Source organism: Mytilus edulis, chromosome 2, assembly GCF_963676685.1.
Source record: "Mytilus edulis chromosome 2, xbMytEdul2.2, whole genome shotgun sequence".
Taxonomy (NCBI): domain Eukaryota; kingdom Metazoa; phylum Mollusca; class Bivalvia; order Mytilida; family Mytilidae; genus Mytilus; species Mytilus edulis.
Genome location: NC_092345.1, coordinates 11,935,930 through 11,963,449, shown reverse-complemented (window position 1 = coordinate 11,963,449; position 27,520 = coordinate 11,935,930). Strand labels below are relative to the sequence as shown.

Here is a 27,520-nt window from a genome sequence, read left to right as displayed (position 1 = left end):
TTTGGCCCCTAATTCCTAAAATGTTGGGACCAAAACTCCCAAAATCAATACCAACCTTCCTTTTGTGGTCATAAACCTTGTGCTAAAATTTCATAGATTTCCATTCACTTTTACTAAAGTTAGAGTGCGAAAACTAAAAGTATTCGGACGCCGGACGACGACGACGACGACGACGACGACGACGACGACGACGACACCGACGCCAACGTGATAGCAATATACGACGAAAATTTTTTCAAAATTTGCGGTCGTATAAAAATGACTCTTAAATTCTTTACTCTGTTTAATACATTAAATGGTGAAATAAATCAGACAACTAGCAGTAAACACCTCCTGTTGATGAGAAATTAATCTAGCAAATAGGATACATAATCATACATTTACATCATTTTTCTGAAAGCAAAGTTATATATATTTATTAGTCTTGATATCATTTTCTATCTACCTTTCTGTCAACATAATGTACCATAACAAAGTCACACGAGAAAAGTTGAAAATAATTCAAATATTGTCAAGAAAATTATGGAAACTATTTTGTTTCTTAACATATCAACAGAAAATTTAACCAATTTCTAAAGGACTCAATACATGATTTAATTTTCAAACAGCTTCTCATGTTATTAGATAATTTGCTTCACTCAATTATATTTTAGTGATAATTGTCTTATTGGAATGGATTTATTTATTCAGTGAGAACATAAATACTTTAAATCACATGCATCCAAAGAATAAAAAGATTTAGTGTTGAAACAACAATTCAGTTCTTTGATTAACAGGTCTTTCCTAAAGCTATGCTAGAACACATTACATAAGGGTTTCTAAGGGCACTCTTTAAAAGCCACTTTTCGGAAGTCACCAAATAGTTAGTGCCAAAATATGTTAAATTTATTTGAAAGAGCCAACAATGGCTTTAGATAACCTCTTCAGGGACAGTATATAAAATGTGTAACTGCAATTGATGACATCATAGACTCTTACTTTTGTTTTTACAATACCCAGCAGTAGGAATGCTTAAACCATTAATAGAAATAAAAGAAGGCAACCCAACACCACTTTATCTAAATCAAAGCGCTGTAAGCACTGTAGGCAGTTAACCAAAAACAAAGGCAAACATAATAGACAACTTTCGAGTTCGATGCATTTCCGTCAAAAACTCTGGTTTTAGTGAACGTCATTTGTGCATTCAGGGGCGTCGTCACTTCCATTCCAATATTGAGCGAGTGGTTGGAAAACTATAATTCTATATTGTACGAATTATTCGGCAAATTGAATTCTCAAAATTGACAATCAGCATTGCTGTCATTAGGGAATTGGCATTAAGTACCTACAGAATAACCATTATTTCTAGTTTATCCTGCACAATGACGATCACTAAGACGCTTGATGGACGTAAATAGTGCAGGGATACAGGCGACCCCCTCTATCTGGTAAATGACGTCATAAAGGCGCATATAATTGACCAGTTTTTAACAGCGACGGATGAACTTGAAAGTGGTCTATTATGAAAACTGTGGCAATGTTGCTTCAATTTTTTTTTTAAAGATTTAAAAGAACAAACATTAAACATTTTTATATAATTGTACATTATGTTCATTTAATGAATTAATCATTAATGCAAATAATTCATATTTTATCAAGGTTTTCAATAGCAACGTATATATCAAGTATATTTTTTTTCGTGGTCATGAGTCTTGAGTCAGCAGTGGTACAAATTCCAATGATTGCAGTTCTTCTAGTTGATCGTAATTGTTCGTATTAGTTGACTGTTAGTAGTTGAAGTTGACTTTAGTACGAGCTTGTAAAAGTATGAATGGACTTGCTTCCCTGGAAAGAAAACTGAGTTTGTGTTCTACAGTACAAAAGTTATGAGACACAAATCAGACAAATGTTTACTACTACAGGGATCAATGGTGAGGTCTGACTGACTTGTCCATAGTAAATGTAAATGACTCCCACCTTCACCCCAAGTCCATGATGTCTAAGTTTGGAATAAAATGACAGGTGTTAGGTCTAGCAAAGTGATATGCATATGTGACGCAGGGCTTCCAAAACGGTCATATATTCCGGACATTTGATTAATGTCCGGTAAAAGTCCGGCTGGGCAAAGCATGAAACGGTCATATACATTTTAGTTTTCAAGGCTTTTTCGGTCATTTTAACATAGGTCACGATCTTTTTGACCCAACCTTTTGCCTTTAACATCTACACATTTCCGGTCATAAAAGTGACATGATGATTAATTACTATCAAAACAACCCCTACTTCAATACTTTCTAATTTTAATCAAGGCTAATTAGTTGTTGGACAGGTTATATCTACCTGTTCAGTTGACAGGTAAACTATGTTCAGTACCGGACATCGTATAAATTGATCGGTCTATTCACAATTATTTTCTTACATTTCAGCGGTTTGTAGCTCATTGATTTAGTCCAAAAGATTAAAATTATAAGAAATTAGTTTATCTACATGATTTGATAAAAAAAATTTAAAAGGTTTAAATGAAAAATTGTCAGAACTACGTCGAATGAACTAGAACACGTGTGCGCATGTGCAAAGGTGGGAAATTTAATTATGCATCCTTTATTTCTTCAAAATGCTAAAATTATCATTAATACCTGTATCTTAACGTTCATTTCAAGCATTTTGTTGAAGAAATAACGTGGAAAGAGCTTCTTCACTCAGTCATGCTTTGCAAACGTACACGGATTTTACGTATCCGGTTATGGTCCATGTTTTACCATTGTCAAGTCAACATCCGGTTTTAGAAAAACGTGATTTTCAAAACACAAATATAGTTTTTGACATGTCATTTTGCACAAATAAAGAGTCTATGGCAGATATGAGCACGCTGAAGTGCACACTTTGAATGATGCACTGCCAATTTAACAGTTTACATCCAAACATCCAAAACAAAGTAAAGTTTAAAATCGTTTTTTAATCTAATGTCATTATCATAGGAATGGCCATCTGATTACCATAATTGTGACTTAGTCTTAAGGGATTAAAATCGGGATCAGATATAAAATGTCCGGCTGGCTCAAATGTTTTTTGGAAGCCCTGAATTGTGGCACCTATGAGATTGACCTTGTATGTCATTCAATATTTTTGAAATAACAAACAGGAATGAATATGGTTTAGGAGTTGGTATCTCAATCTTTTACAAGTTCTCAAAACACACACAAAAGGGTGTGGGGTGACCCTAGGGACTACCCCTATTTTTCATTTGATTTTTTATATTGTTCCATACACGAATATATATGGTTTAGGGGTGGGGATCTCGACCATTATCAAGTTTTCAAACAGGAGGGGTTAGGGGACCCCAGTGACTTCCCCTATATTTCATTTGATTTGTTATATTGTCCAATACATGAATATATATGGTTGAGGGGTGGGGATCTCATCTGTTTGCAAGTTATCAAACAAGATTGGGTAGGGTGACCCTTAGGACTCTCCCTATATTTCATTTGATTAGTACTTTTGTCCCATACATGCAAATATATGGTTTAATTTAAAGATGGGGATCTCGACTGTTTCCAAATTCTCAAACAGGAAGGGGTAGAGTGGCCTCACGAACTCCACCTTTATTTCATATGATTTGTTATATTGTTCCATACATGAATATATATGGTTTAGGGGTGGGGATCTCGACTGTTTCAAAGTTCCCAAACAGGAAGAGTGGGGTGACCCCAGGGACTCCCCCTGTATTTCATTTGATTGGTTATATTGTTCCATACATGAAGAAATATGGTTGAGGGGTGGGGATCGTGACCGTTTCCAAGTTCTAAAGCAGATGGTGTTGGGTGACCCTAGGGACTTCACCTACATTTCATTTGATTAGTTATATAGTCCCATACAAGAATGTATATGGTTGAGGTGGGGATCTCATCTGTTTCAAAGTTATCAAACAGGAGGGGGTAGAGTGCCCCAAAGGACTCCACATACATATCATATGATTTGCTTACATTAAGGTATCATATAATCTAGTTGCACTATATGTGTAAAATAAGAATCTTCCAGCTATTTTAACTGACCTATCAAAATTGAGAAAAAAAATTGAAAATTGCAGTTTACACTTTAAAAGCATCTAACTTGCTTTACCAACATTTATTACTGATAAAGAAAATTTATACTGTCACCAGGACCATATATATTGTTAGATATACTGTTCCCAGCTGTCACAAAGACTCACATTGTATTGGACTTTTTGTTTATAAAATTTGTCAAAAAGTAATTTTGAGTTTCAGTACAAAATATTGTTTTTTTCATTCTTTTACACATATCTTTTGGTTTTCAATTCTAGTGTTTATATATATTTATTTACCATGCAAAGATGTATTTTGTCATCTGTCTGATGATTTTAAAAGTTGATCGCCAAAACCCGGAATAACCCACATCCGCTTCAGGAATCGGATCCGATAATGAAATTTTTTTCTCATGTCAGCCATTTTGTTTTCAATGTTGTTTCTGTCAGATACGATTTTATTCAAATTTAAACATTATTTGTAGGCGATTTTCTGTATAAAGCTAGCGGTTGAACAAAATGAACATCGCTGTCATGAATAATACAGTACATTCCGGTTATTTGCATAGCCTATTTGTCAGACGAAATTATGCAATAAAGCGGAGTATGCTTATATCCGAAATGCCAAATTACGGAGTCAAATAACATCGATAGTGCAGTTCAACCTGAGACTAATAGTAGTCTCAGAGTTCAACAAAGAAGGAAGATGAACGTCCATAGTCCACTTACAACATATTGAATGCTTATTTATTCTAATAAAAGTTATTTGTCTAGTGTCATACATTTTATTTCATTGTGTATTCTTTCAATAAAGATTATAAACACATTTTGTTTAGTTTATTTATGTACCGATTTTTCCTTTACCTGAGATACGAAAATAAAATTGTTCTAAAAATAGATTTGTTTCTATGACCCAGATGTACAAATTACATTGTTACACCTTGTTTAAAATAAACTGTTTAACAATACTACACAGTTTATAATCATTGTAAACAATAATTGTGCAATGAACTGCCTTTGATATTCAGTATTTACCGATTACACAGTGATGTGACACTGTTACTTTAACACCGCTAGTTTCGTTTATGCAAAGCAGTTCACAGGTGATGGGGCCATGCACGGGTTATTTGCTGGACACGAGTGTTGAAAGTGAGAAATATATAATAATCAGAAGTTAATTTTCTTTTAAAAAATATTAAAAAGAAAAGATTAATGTATAAAATTCTTCAACCATATATAAAAGCCCTGTAATATTTAACATAAATGTAGATCACCCAAGCTGAATTACGAGATTTATACACATTGGATAATGATCGATAATTAGCAGGCGTTAATGTTTTAAAAATTCACCCAAAATGGAATCTATGAACAATGTTTGAAATCCAATCAATAATTAACACCTTTTGAGATAGAAGATCATAGAATGGTTGTGTTTTTACAACAATCAGCTGATTGACATTTTTATGACCTCGAGGCTTAAAATAGAATATGGGAAACTTTACCTGTGTACACATCGAGGACTTTTTTATAATCATATAAACACGAAAGATACTGTTTTAAAACTTTATTTGAATAACACACAAGTAAATGTAAAATAATAATGAAAATTATGATGCATTCAAGTAAAATATACTTACCAAATTGCCGTTTCCGGTCAAAAATCTCGTCAGTTTTAACAGAGCATATCTAGCTGGCGATTATTTTCTATGCAATAAACCGAAATGCCACTTGTAAGGCTATGCATATAACCGGACAATTTAACATTAGGTGAATGGGAAATGGTTTCGTGCAGGAGAAAAGTATGCAATTAACCGAATTATGCTATTAAGCGGTATGCAATTAAGTGGAATCGACTGTAATGCTAAAAATAAGTTTTGAGATCGTTTATTAGGAGACTTTGGTAAAAAGGTTTGCAAAGTAATTTTTTATTTCCTCTCAAGTCGGGCATGCCGAGCGTAGCTAGTAAACAAGTCAAATCCGACTGCAAAAGTGGAAGGTCGCAGACCTCGGACAACCGCTAATTTTAACCCCTGCCTCCAAATTGAAAAGATACAAAAATTTCGTCTTATAATTTAAATTGCCGCCAACAGCATGAACAGTGGAACTTATTTTAAGACTACTGACGTAGTTGACTACGTATTGACGACAAACAATATTCCTACGACTTTTGCCATTTGGGAAATCTAAACTACTTGTCTTTAGAAATTTTCGGCGATTAAACATTTCATACGTTTGTTCTTTGACAGCTTAGCCAAAATCTCAGGGGATAATAAACTACATAAAGATTCCTAATGTGCCCTACTTCTTATGTGCAACTTCAAAACTTTTGGATAAATCGACGATCATTTAAGGTTTTTCTGGTCATATTTTTTGTAATCAAGAATTAAAAGTATGAAAAACTGTCCAATTAGTTATAAATAACATAATATCCAGCTAGATAATAACAATGGCACATATTTCAGCATTTATTGGGTAGACCACAAATCTAGGGCGCTCGCATAAGGCAGCTTAACTGCCTAACAAAATAGTTAGTATTGATATTATGTGTGTTATATGATTAAATCACAACAATCTACAAAAGTCAAAAATACTAATTCAAGTTGTATACCTTGTCTAATTCACTTCCTAGTTTCAGCTTACTTTCCACCATTTCATGTGCTAAATCATCATTTTCTTGTTCCAGCCTCATGTTAGCATCCAGTAATCTCTGGTTTTCTCTCTACAGAAGATCAAACATTATACATGTATCTGACAGTTTCAAATAATCAATGATTATATCAAAACATTGCTATTCATTACATCAGTTGAATTGTCTACTCTTTTAATCCTCAGTTAGAATTACAAAAAAGTATTTAGTACCCAATTTAATTCAAAGTAAATAGTGATATGAAAATTAATATGAAATGAATGTGTCTGAAATAAACATTTTTATTGAAATAGTACATTCTGAGTGTTTGTAAGTAAAATTATCGCACACAATACATCACTGTTCACACATTAACTTGAATTACACAAATATAAACAAACCTCAAACTTCTCCACTGGATTTTCTTGCTGTAGTAACTGCTCCTTCATTGCGTAATATTCTTTTTCATATTTCTTTAACTTGTTGGTTTTTACCTATAAATATATAAATTATGTAAAAATATGTTGCTTATGTGTGTATTTTTAAATAGAAGTCAATGACGATCTATATATAAAACAAATTACAGAATGAAGAATGAAATTCACAATTCTAAAACAAATTTTAATCGTCTTTGGTTAGAAACTTATTTCCCATTTTAACTATCTTTCGTTAGAAACTTGTTCCTTAACTAATTGTTGTTCTCCTGTCATGAGTTTTAAATTCAAACTGCATTGTATATCTATACATAGTAAAAACTATTATAGTATAACTAATCGCCGTATTTGAATATTAAAAATAAGACAACGCGTGATCGAACGACGCATGGATTAAAAGAGTGCGGCGATTAGTTATTCTTTTTATTACATTGGCAAATGGCTTTTTTTATGAAATTAATGTAGAAAATGTAAGGAACTATATTTTTTTCCTACGCATTGACAATTTGTTTTGACCCGACGTTATCGACGTCTTGACAACGCCTATTGTTGTATGATGTCAGAGAGTGAAATAACCAGGTTTATTTCACATGTGAAACTATCGGTTTTTATCTAACTGGGAAATCAATGTAATTCATTGCAACCAATGTAATATATATGCTTATCAACTTCTGGTTTTTGCATTTCGCTTCCAAATTTGGGAGTTAAGTATTGTCTTATTGGCAATAATACCACATCTCTTATTTTTATAAGTATACAAATACCAAATATCAAAGAGGAGATTGCAATTTTATTTTTTTTTGGGGTCAGAATTTTAATCTTTTTCAAATAAAGATTCTGGTTTGTTTAGCCAAAGTAAGATGCTGCTGATTTCAAGCATCTTTTTACCATTGTATCGACTTCTGTAAAGGTATAATAAAATGTAGAATCAATGTTATGATTATTGAACTACTCCTTTTAATACCTTTGCATTAATGGATGCCTGAATCAATTCTTTGGCAGCGGTGTCTCCTCGATATTTCTTTGGTAAGCTTACTCTGAAGAACTTCAGTATACCTTCAAAGTCTAGTGCTAATAAGTCTTTTCTAGAACACTACAAAAAGATTCAAAACAATAAGTATTAGTCAGATTAAAATACTATTCAAATTTTTGCTGATTACAATGTTAACCAGATGGTCCGCAGGGCACAGCTTTATACGACCGCAGAGGTCGAACCCTAAACAGATGAGGCAAGTATGTACACAACATTCAAGCTTGATACAGCTCTGAATTTGGATTGTGATAAAATAGTTGACACAGCAAAGGTTTCTGACACAGAATGAATGTGGTCTAATGAACTTTAAAAAAAAAATTGTATGCTTTTGAGCAATACACTATGCTGTTGAATATAAATCCCCTAAAAAAAAGTATTTGAAGAAAAAATATTTTTAATTTCTGAAATCTGAAATGAGAAAAAGAATTTTATCCCTCACCCCTCCCCCATTTCTTTAACCTCCCCCAATCCCTTATACAAAAATAATCTCAATTTAAGTTGGCAACAATAACTACTCATTTAAACATCATAAAGTATTAAAATATAAAATAACTTACAGTCATGTTTACAATTAATATTAATTAACAGTAACTTCTAAAAATAAATTTACAGCTACACATCGCAAGAAAATTATCACTTTCTTTAACATAATTTCCAAGCAGTGTAAGGGAGGTAATCAAGTAATCAAACAATATATTTTAATTGGAATTGGATTACCTCCCTTACACTGCTTTTAAATTGTCTAAATTGTCCTTTAACCAGAAAAACTCTTGTTTCACCACTTTTTTGCCCCTAATTGCTTTACAATTTGATCCATTACCCCCTGTAACAAACTGTTTGTAGTATGGAAACTTGTGGTATAATTTCAGAGAGATTTATACACTTAAACACAAGTTATTGACTAAAAAAAATGCTTATTTGGGCCCCTTTTTTTGGACCCTCAATTATTGAAACCCCCATGGAGCAAGAACCCCAAAACTCATTTCCAGCCTTTCCTTTGTAGTATGAAACCTTGTAGTATAATTTCAGAGAGATACATACACTTAAACAAAAGTTATTGTCAAATGCTTCTTTTTGGCGCTTTTTTGGCCCCTTATTCCTAAATGTTCAGGGATATTAACCCCAAACTGACCCCAAGCCTTCCCTTCATTAAATGGAACCTTGTGGTACAATGTCAGAGAGATCCATACAGTTAAACACAAGTTATTGTCCCAAAACTTCAAACATGCTTGTTTTTGGCCCCTTTTTGGCCCTTAATTACTAGACTGTTTACCCCATAACCCTAATAATCAATTCCAACCTTCTATTTAATGGTATGAACATTGTGGTACAATTTCAGAGTAATTGAAATACTTATACACAACTTATTGTCCTGAAACTAGATAAATGTATGTTTTGGGCCCCTAATTCCTAAACCAATGGGACCATAACCCCCAAAATCAATCCCAACCTTTCGTTTGTGGTTATAAACATTGTGTTAAAATTTTATTGATATCTATTTACTTATTCTAAAGTTATTATCCAGAAACCATCCGTCTTCAGATGACGCTGACAACGCCGACGACGTGATACCAATATACAACATACCAAGAATGTGTCCAAAGTACACAGATGCCCCACTCGCACTATCATTTTCCATGTTCAAAGGACCGTGAAATTGGATAAAAAATATAATTAGGCATTAAAATTAGAAATATAATATCATAGGGAACATGTGTACTAAGTTTCAAGTTGATTGGACTTCAACTTCATCAAAAACTACCTTGACCAAAAACTTTAACCTGAAAAATGCACTTTCATTTTCTATGTTCAGTGGACCGTGAAATTGGGGTCAAAAGTTTAATTTGGCTTTAAAATTAGAAAGATCACATCATAAGGAACATGTGTACTAAGTTTCAAGTTGATTGGACTTCAACTTCATCAAAAACTACCTTGACCAAAAACTTTAACCTGAAACATGCACTTTCATTTTCTATGTTCAGTGGACCGTGAAATTGGGGTCAAAAGTTTAATTTGGTTTTAAAATTAGAAAGATCATATCATAAGGAACATGTGTACTAAGTTTCAAGTTGATTGGACTTCAACTTCATCAAAAACTATCTTGACCAAAAACTTAAACCTGAAGCGGGACAGACAGACGAACGGACGAACAGACGAACGGACGCACAGACCAGAAAACATAATGCCCCTCTACTATCGTAGGTGGGGCATAAAAAGGATATTCATTTTACAGATCTTATCATATCATTATTTTTTTATACCCACTCTCCATTATAGATACATTTTTTAGCTTCCTTAGTAACACTTTTTATCAGTCCTTTTTTCTATGTAAATGGCAGACAACTACACCTGGTAAATAATCTGGATTTGATTTATTTCATTGGCACTAAATGGCAGTAATACAACCACTGTGTTCTAAGACTTTTTCCCCAAAAATTTTACACTTTTGAAATTAAAGTTACACTAAGTGGTTTAAAATACAGATACATTGTTCAGTTCCTTCTAATTACGGATATATTTGATTAAAGCTCAAATTTCAACAATGAGGAGCCAACATTCCATTTCATGAAACACTTGTAGATGTATTTGTTCGTTATTCACAGAATTTTTATATTATATATGCGCACTAGTCCAAATATGTAGTCTTTTAAAAAAGGTAAAGATAAAACTCGTAATACTATACATTGCTGCATGTATTTGCCATAAATTGATATATACATGAAGACTGTCCAATATTTATTTCCTTAATTTGACGCTAAAAATCTTACCTTTAACAATGCCACTGCCACACCCATCAGAAATGTGCTGCCCTGGAAATACAATTACAAAATTTTCTTATCATAATCATCATATCCACTGCTTTTCTTATTTATTCTTGATTTTTATTCACAAAGTTATGAGTTTTATTGTCATTTTTTTCAAACTTATCTAGTGTTATTTCAATTGCTATATCAAAAGAAAATGTCATGTTCAAATTAAAAATTGGTATATGCTACAAAGAAATGCTTCCTAAGAAGGTATGATGTAATGTAAGTTATTATAGATTACACCTTATCCCAATTTTTCTGCCATTACTAGACATTACAGAGGTTTATTAAAATGTTGACGCTGATGGAAAGGGTGATTGTTGTATGACGTCAAAAGTGTAACCGGCTCAGATTTCCAAATAGCAATAAGGTGTATATATTACCTCTGACAAAAACATGTCCAATATATGGAATACCAAGTGAAGAGGAAACTTGGCAGTAAACAGTGTCAGGAACCATTGCGATGCAAACATGTGGATTTCTAAGCCCATCTCTGTAAAATGCTCAAATAAGTCAGGAATATGGTCCTACAAAATGAATTTGAAACATTATTTTTTTTATGTATGTTTCAAAATAATAATCTTCTTGCAAAGTCACAGCTAGTTTAAGTGGGACAGAGCTTAAATACTTGAGAGGATTTCAGTCAGACTTTCAAAACTTCAATCTGATGCCTTACACATTATAATGGAAATGTCCAATAGTTTTGCATATCACTGATATTATCGTTATGTATCAAAATGGGTTCCTTGACATATTGTTTTTTTAACAATATTTATGAGATGCTCTGATCTTGTTTTGATATATGTATTTTACAATAACTTATTAATAATCACTAAACCGCTACAGCAGAGTTATTTTTTTTAATTGAACCTGTACTATTTTTTAAGAAGTGAACAATAAAAATAACAAAACTGCTTAATAAATTTGATAACATATTTAGGAGTTGATACTGTATATGGATACTGCAAAAATGTAGGTTCATGGGCTAAAATTGGCGCTATGAATTTAATGTATTTTATTTTTAATCTGGCATAAATACTTCAAATCTCAGACAGAAATTGTTGTGATATTACTATGCGTCAATACAAATTTTTTGGCACATCGCATTACAAATTCAGGTTATTCAAGAAAATACTATGTCCAACCAGAAAGATGACAAATTGAAAAAATTTTAGAACTTAAAAAACTCCTATTGATGTAATGACTATAGTAGTTATGCCATCTTCATAACAAGTTTACCTCCATCAGTCTTTCAAGCTGATAAAACTTTAGATGTAGATCTTCAAACCCTGGTTTAAACAGCTCTCTAACTTTATAATCAAAACAAATCTTTATCAACACTGAGAAGGCCTGCTCTTCTGGCATCTATAAATATAATAAAATGTGGATGAGGGCAAGTTTTACAATAAATGTGGAATCAGGTCAAGTTTTACATGTACAATAAAATGTGGATGAAGTCAAGTTTTACAATAAAATGTGGATGAGGTCAAGTTTTACAATAAAATGTGGATGAGGTCAAATTTGACATTAAAATGTGGACGAGGTCAAGTTTTACAATAAAATGTGGAATCAGGTAAAATTTTACAATAAAATGTGGATGAGGTCAAGTTTTACAATAAAATGTGGATGAGGTCAAATTTTACAATAAAATGTGGATGAGGTTAAATTTTACAATAAAATGTGGATGAGGTCAAGTTTTACAATAAAATGATGATGAGGTCAAGTTTTACAATAAAATGTGGATGAGGTCAAGTTTCACAATAAAATGTGGATGAGGTCAAGTTTTACAATAAAATGTGGATGAGGTCAAGTTTTACAATAAAATGTGGATGAGGTCAAGTTTGATGAGGTCAAGTTTTACAATAAAATGTAGATGAGGTCAAGTTTTACAATAAAATGTGGATGAGGTCAAGTTTTACAATAAAAAGTGGATGAGGTCAAGTTTTACAATAAAATGTGGATGAGGACAAGTTTTACAATAAAATGTGGATGAGGACAAGTTTTACAATAAAATGTGGATGAGGTCAAATTTTACAATAAAAAGTGGATGAGGTCAAGTTTTACAATAAAATGTGGATGAGGTCAAGTTCTACAATAAAATGTGGATGAGGACAAGTTTTACAATAAAATGTGGATGAGGACAAGTTTTACAATAAAATGTGGATGAGGTCAAGTTTTACAATAAAATGTGGATGAGGTCAAGTTTTACAATAAAATGTGGATGAGGTCAAGTTTTACAACAAAATGTGGATGAGGTCAAGTTTTACAATAAAATGTGGATGAGGTCAAATTTCACTATCATATAGATTGTCCATTTGAACAATTTTGTGACCTGCTAGATTTATTGAGTAATTTTCTTAACCTTTCCTTCGTGTACACTATTTTCCTCATCAACAATAATCAGAAAAGGAAAACAACTGTTAATATTGTGTTTTGTTCATTATGTGTAGTGTATTGTCTAGTACAAAATGTATAATCATCTAGACAAATATAATCATAAATATTAAAACATAAATCCCTTCTGATGTTTAAAGCCCCCTCAGAACAGGTCATTGCTCTGTATTAGGACCTTTTTCAAAGCAATTAACTAATTTGTTTTCATTATTTGAAAATACACGGAAATCACATTTTAAAGTTACTATTTCAAATATACGGTTATTTTTAGTTATTCCCTTTGATTTTTTCCTATGCATAATCACACACCTTATCAAATGAGCTGAAAAGGTTTTCTTAACTATAGGTCTGTAAAACAAATAATTTATTCACATTAATCTGAGTTATACCTTCTAAATCTTATTTCCTGTTTTGAATACACAACTAGATATCCTAATTTACTTACATGAAGCAGTAAGGAAGCAGCTACAAATGAAATGCCTTGTACATATCCTATTTCTTCATCATACACTGAATATGCCTGAAATATATAATGTTATCATTACAACATATAATGTTATCAATACAATATCAAGTAACTACGGTAATATCTGAACATATAGTCTTTTTTTGTGAAAGTTATTGTCTTATGTCATGCATTCAAGCTATTGCTTTTCTTCTGTTCAAATAACTTTTAATGAATGAATGATCTCCCCTATTTGAGGTAGATTGCTTCTAACATTTTCAACTCTTCTTAAATAATTAGTAAACCTCCTGGATTTATCATATGTGATGCATTTACACAGGTGGTCAATTATTTGTAACCCTTCTGGTTTTATCATATGTTATGCATTCTCCCTGTTGGTAAAAAAAACTCATCATAGATACCAGGCCAGAAACACATTTCATCTACAAAAGACTCAACAGTTAAGCTCAAATAAAAAAAATTATAAAAAGGCCAAATAAAGTACATTGTTGAAGAGCATTATTTCAATTTCTTTTCATTTCAAATTATTCATTCAAACAGCTCATCATTCATTTTCTGTCGGAAATTTCTTAGCTGTTGCCCTTATGATATTGTTGCAGAGAAACTCCTTCTCGTTTTTTACAATAGATAATCTATAAATATCTTTTTTATTTAAAAATGTTATTTGAATAGTTCAACAGACTCTGACATGAGAAATATTAGCTTCTTGTTGGACCTTCATACAGACAATACAGTACTCACCTTACTAATTCTATATAAAGAATCTTGACCCAGTCCTCCTGTTTCTTTGAAGAAATCATGTGCTGGGAATGTTCTATTTATATCTCTTTGTATCACATCTTCATTTGGAGAATCCTTAAAAAATAAATCAAATATATCTTCATTTGGGAAATCCTTAAACATTATTCAAATACTTAGCCAAATTTTGATCACATGAATTTCACATTGAATTCACATTAATTTTGAGTTAAAAAACGTGAAATGAAATTCACTTGAAATATTTCACGTGAATAATCGTATAAGCTTGATTAACATGAAATTCACGTGAATTTTTTCGCGTTAAAATCAGGTGAACAAAATTTGTCTGTGATATCTCATTAGGGAATCCTTAAAATATTAATATATCTTAGGACATAGGACACAATGTACAAATGACACTATCACATTTCCAAAGAAAGGGAGTTCGCTTCTCAGTTTCAAAATAATTAACTTTTCAAAACACAAGTTAACTAGTTTATATTAAGAGGGGATTAATAAAGGAATCAAAAGAGCAAAAAAAATGTATAGGTCAATGTGCTTGTTTTCGAGATATTAGCCATTAAAATGTTGGCGGGAAAATATTCTCTCTTGACTTTTCATAGCTTTATCATTGACAAGTTTAAGTTCTCAAAACCAATTAAAAATAATTAAAATTGTATAAGACGTTTTACAGATGGCTTCTCATTATACATGTCATGCATGTAAAAGATTTATAAAAAGAAAAATAGGGGTCAATGGGCAATTTTTTTAAGGCATTCAAATGGATAAAACCAGAGGATTCCGAAAATCTGACAAAAATTCCAAAAGATGACAAGTGAACATCCTGAAAGAAAAACACTAATTTGGTATGTATTTTGTTTTTAAAAGTACAATCATTGTGAACTTGCATAGCAAACTTTATGTTCAGTCTTAGTTGATGAAAGCTTGACTTCATGGTTAACTGTCTTAAACTAAAACTTTAACCTAATACAATACAGATGGACTCCAGACAGGCCATAGACCATACATACATGTTGTAATGCTCCCTTCTATCTTTGGAAGCCACGGAGGGACAAACAAATTTTTTGTTAAAATGCATTCTCAGCACAAATACAAAGCTTTAATACATGTAGTACATTACATGAAAATTTATGTAATATCTTTAGCACAAGAAACTGGAATTTCACCTTAGTTATCAATACTCTGTAAGCCTCCAAGAGATCTGAGTTGTCATGACAACCAGCCAGAAGTTGCCATACTTCCCCACGGAGTGCTTCTGGAATGCCTTTCTTAACTAAATGATGAACTTGTTTAGGTTTCTGTGTTAAATTTTGATGCCACTTCTTCAGAACTTCATGCCACGCTTGCAACAGATCTTCATCTGTGATCTCTTTACTTACAAAACCATATCCACTAAGTAGTGGCTCATCTCCATCTACAATTAGAAGTTAAAGCTACAATATCCCCTTGCTCATAACACTTGAATTAACTTAGAAATGTCTCTACTCAATCAACAATTTGAAGTTAAAGCTACTATATCAAGACTCCTTAGTCACAACAATGAATCATTTAGTAATGGCTGGTCTTTAAACTTCAATCAGAAGTTAATGCTACAGTATAAGAACACTTGATCTGACTTAGTAGTGGATCATCCAAGTTAGAGCTACAATTTCAAAGTCCCCTTAATAAAGAGTGATTTTTGTCTAAGTATATACCTAACAGGGGTTAAGCAGTGTTTTGGAATACTTCAGACCATGTAAACTCACAGCTTTTGTCTATGCTAGTACATACCTGACTCTTCCTCAGGGTCCTGGGGTGTGGTTATATCGTCAGGGATCTTTTGTCTGGTTGTGTTTAGACCCTGTAAACTCATTCCAGCTTTCTGTCTATCTATTTGTGTTTGGCTGTTTACGCTGACCACGTCAAACATTCCATCATCAGACTGAAATAATCAATAACATCATCTACAGATTTTACTTAGTATCTAGAAAACTTTTAAGATTTACATTTTATATAGCATCACAAAACCATCTATCAAAAATAAGAGGGTAGTGATTTTCAGTTTACCACTACAATTTGATGAATCAGATAAACCAGTTTACTGCTGTCCTATGCATCAGCATATAGAGTAACCTAGTGTAACTGATGCTGGATAATACGAAAATAACAACTAAATAGATATGGGAAAACACAATAATAATAATAATATAATAATAATAATAAATTCTTTATTTAAAGAGGGTAAACACAGTTAGTTACAATCACTAATCTTCCCTGAGGCCCTCATATACATGTATGCAATACAAGTAAAAACAAAATGGTAATAATAAAAGAAAAAAGCAATCATACAACATATAAACACAATTGTATAGACATAATAGTTCAGTGTACATGTACCATGATTAAAAGATATAAAACAGTTAAATATCGCATGTAGTAAATAGACCTAGTATATACAAATCATTAAAATCATACATTCTAAGAGTAATACAATGTAGTTGCAATCATTTCAGACTGAATATTGGGACTGTCTCAAGTATTGTTTTATAATTTGTTTAAAAGAATAAGTGTTTTGCACTTTACGCATTTCATAGGGTAGTCCGTTCCATAAAACTGATCCAGAATAAGCAAAAGATTTTTTAAACAGTTCAGTTTTTGGCTTTGGAACTATCAAATTACCTTGAGTAACACCCCTTAAAGCATAAGGATTATTTACAGATATAAGTTGAAACTTTTGAATTAGGTACTGTGGTGCTTCTTTCTGCATACATTTAAATAGCAATAAATATTTATGGTATTTGATTCTGTTTTCTACTGTCATCCAACCAAGTTTTTTAAATAAGGGGGCTGATGGGGATAATGGGTCTGCATCAAGAATTAATCTTGCTGCTCTTTTTTGAAGTTTTAATATTCTTACTATCCCTTCATTTTTACATTCTCCCCAAATAATACAGCAGTAATCGATGAGAGGCAGAATATACCCATTATAATATGCTTTCCTGGCATTAATATCTAAAAAATTCTTTAATTTAGAAAGAAGGTATATTCTTGATGAAATGCTAGCACAAATTTGATCAATTTGGTTTTTCCAGCTAAGTGTGCTGTCAATTTTAACACCTAATAATTTCTCACATGATGAATTTTGTAGTGTTTCTGAATTTATTACTAAATTTGGTTGAAAAGATTGGGTTGATAACTTCTGACTTGTTCCAGTAACCAAACATTTAGTTTTTTTGGTATTGATGAACATATTATTCATTTTGCACCATTCTTCAACTTTGCATAAATCTTCTTGAACATCATCATGTAAATTTTCTATACTTTTCCCTGATTTATGAAGAGTAGTATCATCAGCATACAAGTCTGTTTTACAATTTTTAATGCACAGGGGAAGGTCATTTATAAATAAGACAAATAATAGAGGACCTAGAATAGATCCTTGGGGGACACCAAATTTCACATCTTTTTTATCAGAATTAACATTGCAAATGTTTACTTGCTGTGTTCTATTACTTAGGTATGACCTGAAAAAACCTACTGCAGACAAAATGACAAAGCATTATTTGTCAATAATGGGACTTACATTATAGATGGCATGGGGATTACCATTGAAATGTCATAAAAACTTTTCTAAATGACATATGATAAACTTTGAAATGTAACGGAAAAACATTCTGGATGATACAGGATAAAGAATACTGGCAGTTTAATTGAGGTCTGGAGCTACCATGTCAATAACTGCTAGTAGTCAATTGATGATGATCATTGCCATTTTGATTAGTTTCTTTTGTTACTTATTCTAGCATTTGACTCCTTTTATAAACAGTTTTACTGTGGACATGAAGTGTATTTGCTTATTTAAAATTGGGCCTGGCTAGAGGTATATAATAAGAGAGAGTTGAGATCTCACAAAACATGTTTAACCGGGTTACATTTGAATGCCTGTTCTAAGTCAGGAACCTATAGCCATGTTAGTCTGTGTTTTTTTTAAATTTGACTTTTGGTCTCCTTGTTTATATCATAAAAAAAATCATAATCGATTTAGTACCATGTATCTTTTTAAAATACTCTTCTATTAATGTGAAAAATAAATCTAATATTTAATATGCTTTGTCAAACATTAGTTGGTATTGTCTGTATCATACAGAGAAGTTATCAAAGTATTTTTAATACATGCATATGTCATTGTATGTAACTCAAACCAATGTTTACAACTAGTACAGTTTTATGAAAAAATTGTAAGTTTTGAAGACTTTCCCTATCTCATTAGTGATTACAGGAAATATCATAGGAACCAGCATTGTCAACACAGCCATAAATAGCTTCACAACTAAGCCATAAACAACAGAATATGCCCAGAAGGAACCCTATAATTGGCAAATAAACATTTGTATATGTGGCCAATATAATTATAGGTTTACAAGATTAACCAATATAGTCTACAGAAATCTCATTAGAGATAATTCATTTATCCTCTATTACATTATTTATTTGGAAACTTTGTCATTATATCTGCACCTTTATAAGTATATAAGAACTACATTCTGTGAATTGATTCTGAAGGCCCTTAATTATTCAATTAAATACTACTGTTGTATTGATAAAAAGAGCACTTTTAGCACTTTAAGGCAATTGTAATTTTATCTGATTTAAAATATATGTTACTAGTTTAGATTCATGTTTAGAAATTAATGTGATTAAAAAATGAAATTGAAGCTGAACTTTACATCCTGTGCCAGATTTTAGAACTTGAAGCTATATGAAACATATCTGGCTGGGCCATAAAAAAGAATAGGTTTGTTTGCCAAAACCCTACCTACCCAGAAAAAAGCTGCCTACTCAAATTCGTTTATTGTCCTGATTTAAAGAAGTTTTTTTTTTAATCAGATAGGCATGAAGACTAATAAACACCGGATGCTTCAATATCTTTTTTTGGAAAAAAGAAAAGAAAATGCCTACCTACCTACCCACTGTCTCAACCTTGGATAGGGTTTGGGCAAACCAAAACATTTTTAAATTGTGGCCCTATGGAAACCCAAAAAGTCTGTGTGATCAATGTCAAAATATGAGGTCTTAACTTCCCTTCTAGTAAAACAGTATGTACAGGTTAACCTTGGTTTCTTAAGGGGCATGCCAAATATAAAAAAGTTTTTCAAGACAGAAGAAGGAAGGACATTTAAAGAGTTTAATTAAATATGCTAACTCAGAGACACAGTTATCTACATCCATATATATCAGTATATTTCCCAGCCAATTAATTATTTTTGTATAATTAACGTATGCATGGTTTGTTTGGTCTTAATTCTTCTTGGTCAAAATTTGTTTATAGACCTCAAATTAAAAAGCGACCATGTGGAATGACTTCACATTGAACTAGCACATCTTTATGTAGAATATTGAAAACGAAAGATAAAGCAATTAAAACTGGACATGATAAAGCAAAGCGTGCTGAAAGTATTGTAAAACATCGAAAGATAATCAATCAACCATGATTTATACAATTTGAACAAAATTGACAACACTAACAACTGTATGAAATACTATCAATGAAATATAAAACAGTTTACCTCTAATGGTGATTTTTCCTTGTTAAACTAATTTCACATTCCCATTAACAGAGATGCTTAACGCTCATTTAAATACTCAAGTTTTTTTAATCTTATAGTTCTATCCTATAACTTTTCAATGTAAGGCCTCTTTCTCAAATGAAATCAATTTCCAAATCTATCCACTAGAAACCTCTCAATGGAAAATTCACCAATTTATAACATGATGTGTAGCTCTTATAAACAGCAGTTTTAACTCCTAATATAAGAATGTATATACTTACAAAATCAATACTTATATCCTACTCAGAATGAATAAATGTCAAATATCAGAAATATAATTATTCATCTATACCATTACCTCTTTCCAGTTAAATAAATGGTTCAATAAAACTATATCCTACTTGTCATAAAAAAAATTGTCCAAGAAGTAATAAGGCTGGAACTATTTGTTGTTGTTTATTTTTATGAAAGTCACATGACAATAACATGATTCATTCAACATCTGGCCTGTATCTACCTGTAGATTAGTATTACCTATATGTGATGCACATTTCATTTTATTGTTAATGATTTGTACTGCCAGAAGGTTGTGACTTTTGTTTGATATCTCTCAATACTAATTAAACAACAAATATCCTTATTAAACCTGCAATTAATTTAGATATAAATAGTCACCTATTTGAACTTGTAGATTCAGGTAAATAGATAGGTGGTTAAAATACTTAATTTATGACCTAACGGACAATAGTGTAACCTTTAGGGTAATCTATAAACATTTATAAAGTAAAACTTTTGGCCATGTATTTTGCAATTTTCATCTTGACTCTGGGAAGCTACCCATCTGCTTTACTGAAACCCATGTTTAGTATCAAAGAACAGTATAATATGTGATAAGAGTTTATCCCAAGTGTTTCACCCTGGAAACACTAAAACTGGCCATTATCAAATGTTTTCTTTGTTTCAGTCCCTTTTAAGGAAATGTTTCATGCTAAATTTCAAATAATACTTTCTAATGTTGTAAGGTCAATCAGAGTCAGCATGTATTGACAAGAAATGTAACAGAACTGTTAACTAACTACTCAAACCCCATAAGGTAACTATCAATATGGGTGTTGCATTTCAGAGAGTTTACAAAAACAGAATTTCTTTGATTTTCCTTTTTAATACAAATAAATCCTCTTGATTAAGATGTCATTTCAAAATGCACTGTATGAAAATCAAAGATTCTCCTTATGTAGTATTGGTATTGATATATAATATAGTTGAATCAGGCTAGAGAAGATTAATTTTCAATACCAATTGCCTTTCTAATTACATAAATTAAGAGTCAGGTATGAAATTTATACCTTTAATCCTTGATTTCAAAAGGTTGCAGGTGTCAAAATCATCTGCACAATTACTTCTAATACCAGAAAAAAATATAAAATCAAACCTTATCACTACTCTTTCTAGATTTCTTCCTAAATCTCATCATTTGCAAATAGTGCTCTTCTAACAAACTGAACAAAGAATTTCAAGATCCCAAAACTATCTAACAACATAAGAGAATGAAATTTTAAAAACACTTCCTCATGTAAACAACTTAAATTACCTTGACACAGGTGAGTTTTTAATAAATGGTATTTTAATTCCCACCCACATGTGAAGTGACAAGAGATAATGAACCCATCAACCACTTTAATGGACATTTGAACATGGAGTTAGGATAGAAAGGTGGCTAGTGGCCTATCTTATTATCTCAAGAAAGTTGTGTGGAAAGATATTGTAAAATTTCCTTATGATAAAGGAAGCAATACCAGAAAAGCAATAAATACAACAAGGATGTTTTATTGGTTACGTTTTTACTTTAATGAAGTATGTATCAGTATGTCAGACAATACAATATGAACCCCACATATATGATATCACGGAAGAGGTATCAAATATAGATCCTTAAATTTCATCTATTATTAGACTACAAAACTATTACTTTATTTTTCACACTAACTATTCTTCACAATATCAATTTATATCTTCAAGAAAAAGCTTCTACTTCATAAGTTCTTCAATGATTTCAAAATGCCAAAAATTATCTCTAATAATTCATCACACTGCAATATTACGAAATACTGTTTCTCTCCTCTTTAAGAAATCAGTATTAAGTTTGGACTGAAATTCTATCCTTAATACTCCTATTCAAATTGGTTTTTTTTAGGCAAGATATCAGGAGTGAGGAAGATAGGGTTACATTTATCTATTTCGTAAAGAGTTACACAGTTACACTGCATTCTTTTTGTGTCACCATTAAACTATTTAGCATTGTAAAATCACTTTACACCATCAGGTCTGAAAAAGACCTTAACTATCTGATAAAAAAGATAAAGTTTTCTCCCCAGGCCCAGGGCCTTTTAGCATCATGGTAATGTGATGCTATAATCTTAAATATGATGTTATCTGAAGTCGTTTTCTAATAGATAATGTTATGGATGTGATGCTATATTTTTTAGAAACAAGATGGTATTTCAATTTCCCCTGTTTACCAGGATGCTATATATGAAATATCTGGGAAGAACACTGAAAAAAGAAAGAAGTCTAAAAGGATAAAATGTCAAGACTACATTATATACAGACATATATGTAACATACAAGAGTGCTGATGATGAGATAATAACTAATAACTGAATAATTCCATAATTACTAAAGGCGGGAGGACACGTAGAAATATTACGTTAGATTAACAGACTTTATTCAAATGCTGTAATTGCATATTGGAATCTCCTACATAAGCCTATGTTTGGCAACAATGAAATAATTTGTAGCTCATTTCAGTATCCATAAAAGTCCCATAAAACCTGATTGGTTGGATATAAGGATTTCTCATCAAAAGACTTTTCAGTAATAGCTTTGTATTTCTACAGATTAAAATGAAATATTTCTCCCTTTTGTTTCTGTGGTTAGTTTTTCAACCTTACAGCAGTGGAGAAATGCAGGTAGATTTTCTAAAAACTGTTAAAAAGTGGTATATGGCACCAACATCGATCGTATGTCGATTTGCAGGTAGATGGGCAGTGATCCCATACAAGGATGCAGCTAAGATTCGATGTAACAGTTCCAGATGTCAATGTTATAAACCTATTCACAAGGTCAGTTATTTCTAATTTCTCAAACCAAATTCCAATGCTTTTATTTAGTGTTTTGTTTTATATTATTTTATTACTTTCATTGATAACATTTGATTCAATGATGAAAAAAGCAATACAGATTTTCTCTAATTGTCTAAATATGTGAATGTATAAAGAACGTTTGGTTCCAAATTCCATTTCTATGATAGGATCTATGGTTATTATTAAAATATCATCTTTATTTACAAATATCAGTTTATTTTTAGTTGCTATGATCATGAACCTGTAAGCAATGATATCAAAAACAATATAGAATATCCTTTCAATACATTTGAAGCTACATATAAAAATAAGAAGATGAGATATGATGTCAATGAGACAACTTTCCACAAAAAAAATTAACGACTGTAGGTCACAGTTAGGCTTTCATAAATAATTAAAAGCCATACCACATAGTCACCTATAAACGGCAGCGAAATAACAAATGTTATTACAATTATCATAAAATGTATAAATTATAATGATCATCCATTCATTATATTTGAACATATCTTTTTTTAAGTTTGGTTGGGATTCAATCTTAACTACTTGAGTTCTTCAGAAACTCCTAACACTAATGTTGGTCTATTTTAAGTTCCTTTAACCATGAACTTAGATGTAGGGACTTAAAGATCAAAAGCTATCATTATATGTGACCATATAGCAAAGCTATTATATGATGTAATGTTATGGAGTTAAAATCTGGAAACACCATTTTTTCTGAATAATTTCCATCTATTTTTAGTAATCATGACCTTGACCAAGGGAAAAGTTGTCAAAAAATGAATCATGATCTTTGATATTTTAAAGTGAAAAATATCCAAGTAAGGCTACAATCCTTGAAATAGCTCTTGAGTTACCATCTTGAAACCCCTTTTTTGTACTAGTTTCATTCTCTTCATTACTAGACCTTGACCTTGGACGTAGTGCCTCAATATTGTGACCATACATCCAAGTTACAATACCCCATTATTAACCATTTAGATTAATTATGACAAATATGGAATAAAGTGTGGTGCAATTCCATTTAAAGATACATGTTACTTCAAATTTATTGATAAACAGCCGGTGTAACTTCTAAACCTTCTTCTCTTACATACAAAATATTCTAGTAAAGACATAAATGACCTTCTGCTAAGGAAAATAAAGTGATACCGGTACTTAGAATGTTTATATCAGGGTAAACAAATTGTTAAGTGCACAAGTAATAATCACTCCTAAACAAACATGTTGTCATCATTTGCAGCTGTTAGACTTTAATCTTCACTTAAAACACAAACCTCAATAGTAACAGGGCCAAAAGGGGATCAGTTGAAAAACTTAAAACTTGAGTTAAATCTACAACAATATCAGTGGAGGATACAGGTGTTTTTTGTTAAGAGAAGAGTTTTACTAATGATAACCAAAAATAACATTTCAAAATCTGTATCCAAGTTAACAACTAGCACTATGAGCTTTAGTATGCTCAATAGTGTCAACCCTAAAACCTATTAAAGGGTCTAAGTTTTATCTAGGGCCCCACCATAGTTTACTGAACATGTCATCTTTGAGATAAAGTGAGGTACCTTGATAATGATATGCTCCCCAAAAGTTACCTCGATATGCAAGTTTCAATACACTAAAATTTTAAATCTTTTTTTTTTAATTCTAATGCAAGTATCTTTAAAAATATGTTATTTTCTTTGAAACACCACATTCAGCTTGTAATAATTAATCACATTGACAAAAAACAAACATGATTACAACTATTAACCTCAAATGATTGATGTCAAATATTGCTTTCAATCCAAGGTCATGCCTGTGTCAGTGGAAAGATAAAAGTACATTTGATCTACACAGAAGTTATAAACATTAATTTGGTTTTTTTCACAATTTTAAAAATGTTTAAAACAGAAACATACCAGATATTGGTTTTTTTCAGTCATTGAAATGTTTAAAACAGAAACAAACCATAAATTGTTTCTCTCTCTTCCAGTGTCATTTGATAAACTATTTAGAAAAGAAATGTAGTTTTCCTCACTACTGTTTATATCAAATCATTGTTCTTCAAGGAGGAATTAAATCATATCAAATAACTTTTTCTGTATGATGAAATTCTCAAAACATGTAACATAAGCTGAGAAAGGAAAACACTTCTAATGCCTTGTTCACACATACATTTAATTCGAATTGAATTCAAATTGAATGCAAATCTAATTCGCTCATCACGTTCACACGCTCTTCTTTTTTCCTAATTTGAATAGAATTCTAATTTGCTAATTCACATTATCCAATTCGCATTAGAAATGTGTTTTTGTTAATACGAATTAAAAGTTAACGTCTTTCGATGGTAAAGTGAATTAGACATGCATTGCAATTTGAAAAATTCATAAAACGTTTCGAATGCGAATTAAACTAATTGGAATTAGTTAATAGAATCAAATTCAAATTATGTGTGAACCCAGCATATGTAAATGATTCTGTAGATATTTAAAGCATTTAGGCTAAAAAGAGCATATTCAGGACATTTTTAGGATAAAAGTTGTATGTTAAAGACACCACACATAATTTTATAAATTGATCATATTATGTACTTTTAATTCCACTCTTTTTTTGCCTCCTTTTTTTTTGGGAAAGGGGGGGGGGGCAAAAATTGTTAATTGATATATAGATGATAGCCTTGACAATTCTAGGCTTCTAAAAAATTTGCACATTTCTGTTGGGCGACAAACTTCTTCTTTCTTTTTAACTGCATTGTAAGCAAAATTTGAAGAGACATCTTCAAATCATTTTAAAGCATGAAAGTATTAATGCATAAAAGTATAGAGCACCAATCACTGGCAATAATCTCACACACTTTGCCCGAGGTGATGAGATTGCATTTCCAAATACTAGCAAACAACTCTGCAAACACGTTTTATTCATAGAGTAAAGTTGTTTATATACTCGTAAATCCTGTTGATACTTTTATTTTTGCATTGTGCAAGGACATGCTATATACAGACTGTTTATTAAAACTTTACACTAAATCTGTTGGATGTGTACTTATTAATATTTCAGTCTTAGAAAACATAATTTATTCATTAGTTGTTATTGGCAGGTGACTCACCAATTGTTCAGATTTGCTTTGAACACCTCTCAGTTTTTAAAATAGCTCTTAGACAAATAAATATACTTGACCACCTGCGAGAATATTGATTTATATAAAAATTGGTTAAAACATGTATGTGATATTTGATTTGATTTGTATGGTTTAATGCTGTACTAAAAGTTGTATAATTGTGGATACCAATCATAATGTGTTTACAAATAATTGGTTCATTGATTATAAAATTCTAGATCTTAGAAGAGGCAGATGTAATATATCATGTCCTGATCAATGGTTTTGTTATATTCATTGGCAATTAGAATTAATGGTTGACTGTGCTAGACCCTCATGGATTGTAAAGTTCGTTAAACACCCCATTATAGAAATATTAATGTTTTTAAAAGTAGAAATTAGTCAACCAAAATTTATACCAATGGAAAAATACTCCATCATAAAATACCAATGTAGCAAAAAATACTGAATATAATTTTCTTGTATTTTTCAGACATTCCTTCTATGAAGAAAAGCTGAGGAACTATTAAAGGATGACACTTACAGATTAAGGATTTGATAACAAGAAATAAAGTGACTAGAAAAGTGGATTTATACAATGTATATTAATGAACAGACCAAAATCATGTATAAGAAATTCCAAATGTTTATCAAATAAAGTGAACAAAATATTTCACTTCCTGAGTTGATATACTTTAGTCCTATGAAGTTCATCTTTCTTTTTTTTTTTTTAAATTAGAACACCACTATCTGTTAGAAACAAGAAAAGTATTCAGTAATTAATAAGTTTGTTCAAGTGTTAAGTTTGATCATTTCAAATATAGTCACAGGGTTTTCAATATAAAAAGCCTTATTGTCAATCACGTTATGAACAGTCACAGCACTACTACTTGTCAACTTAAACTCAAAGTGACACACTAAATACAGAGTCAACTTAAACTCAAAGTGACACACTAAATACAGAGTCAACTTAAACTCAAAGTAACACACTAAATACAGAGAAGACATAATTTGTTAGTATGATCATAAAGCCAGTGATTCAAATCTACCCTTCTTTTCAACTCTCAATGAGTACACATAGCCATATATAATTTAGACATGAACCTCTGGATTATTAAATCTTTAACCTTGACAAGATGTATGACTGCCAATGAGACAAACTCGCAACTAGAGACCACATAATATAGAAGTTTAAAACAACTATCAACCTACGACAATTAGTAAAACACATAC

At 31.3% G+C, this 27,520-nt stretch overlaps 1 protein-coding gene and 1 long non-coding RNA gene across 8 annotated transcripts in view; one reads left to right on the top strand and one right to left on the bottom strand.

Moving 5' to 3' along the window:
- LOC139510140 (rab GTPase-activating protein 1-like) overlaps nt 1–27,520 on the bottom strand; it is a 52,361-nt gene that overhangs the window by 12,483 nt on the left and 12,358 nt on the right. For 5 of the 7 annotated variants that reach the window (XM_071296453.1, XM_071296456.1, XM_071296455.1 and 2 more), the window contains 10 exons: nt 16,311–16,461; nt 15,707–15,954; nt 14,523–14,636; nt 13,761–13,835; nt 12,161–12,286; nt 11,305–11,448; nt 10,883–10,924; nt 8,046–8,174; nt 7,049–7,141; nt 6,630–6,740 (listed from right to left, as the gene is read on the bottom strand). In XM_071296453.1, the coding sequence (XP_071152554.1) occupies nt 6,630–6,740; nt 7,049–7,141; nt 8,046–8,174; nt 10,883–10,924; nt 11,305–11,448; nt 12,161–12,286; nt 13,761–13,835; nt 14,523–14,636; nt 15,707–15,954; nt 16,311–16,461 (1,233 nt within the window). Of the gene's footprint in view, nt 1–1,517; nt 1,825–6,629; nt 6,741–7,048; nt 7,142–8,045; nt 8,175–10,882; nt 10,925–11,304; nt 11,449–12,160; nt 12,287–13,760; nt 13,836–14,522; nt 14,637–15,706; nt 15,955–16,310; nt 16,462–27,520 lie in introns of those variants that run through there. The other 2 variants (XM_071296459.1, XM_071296460.1) reach the window with 1 other exon arrangement.
- On the top strand, nt 23,057–26,963 carry LOC139510143 (uncharacterized). The gene is made up of 2 exons (XR_011661839.1): nt 23,057–23,190; nt 26,781–26,963. It is a non-coding gene; the product is annotated as an uncharacterized lncRNA (long non-coding RNA).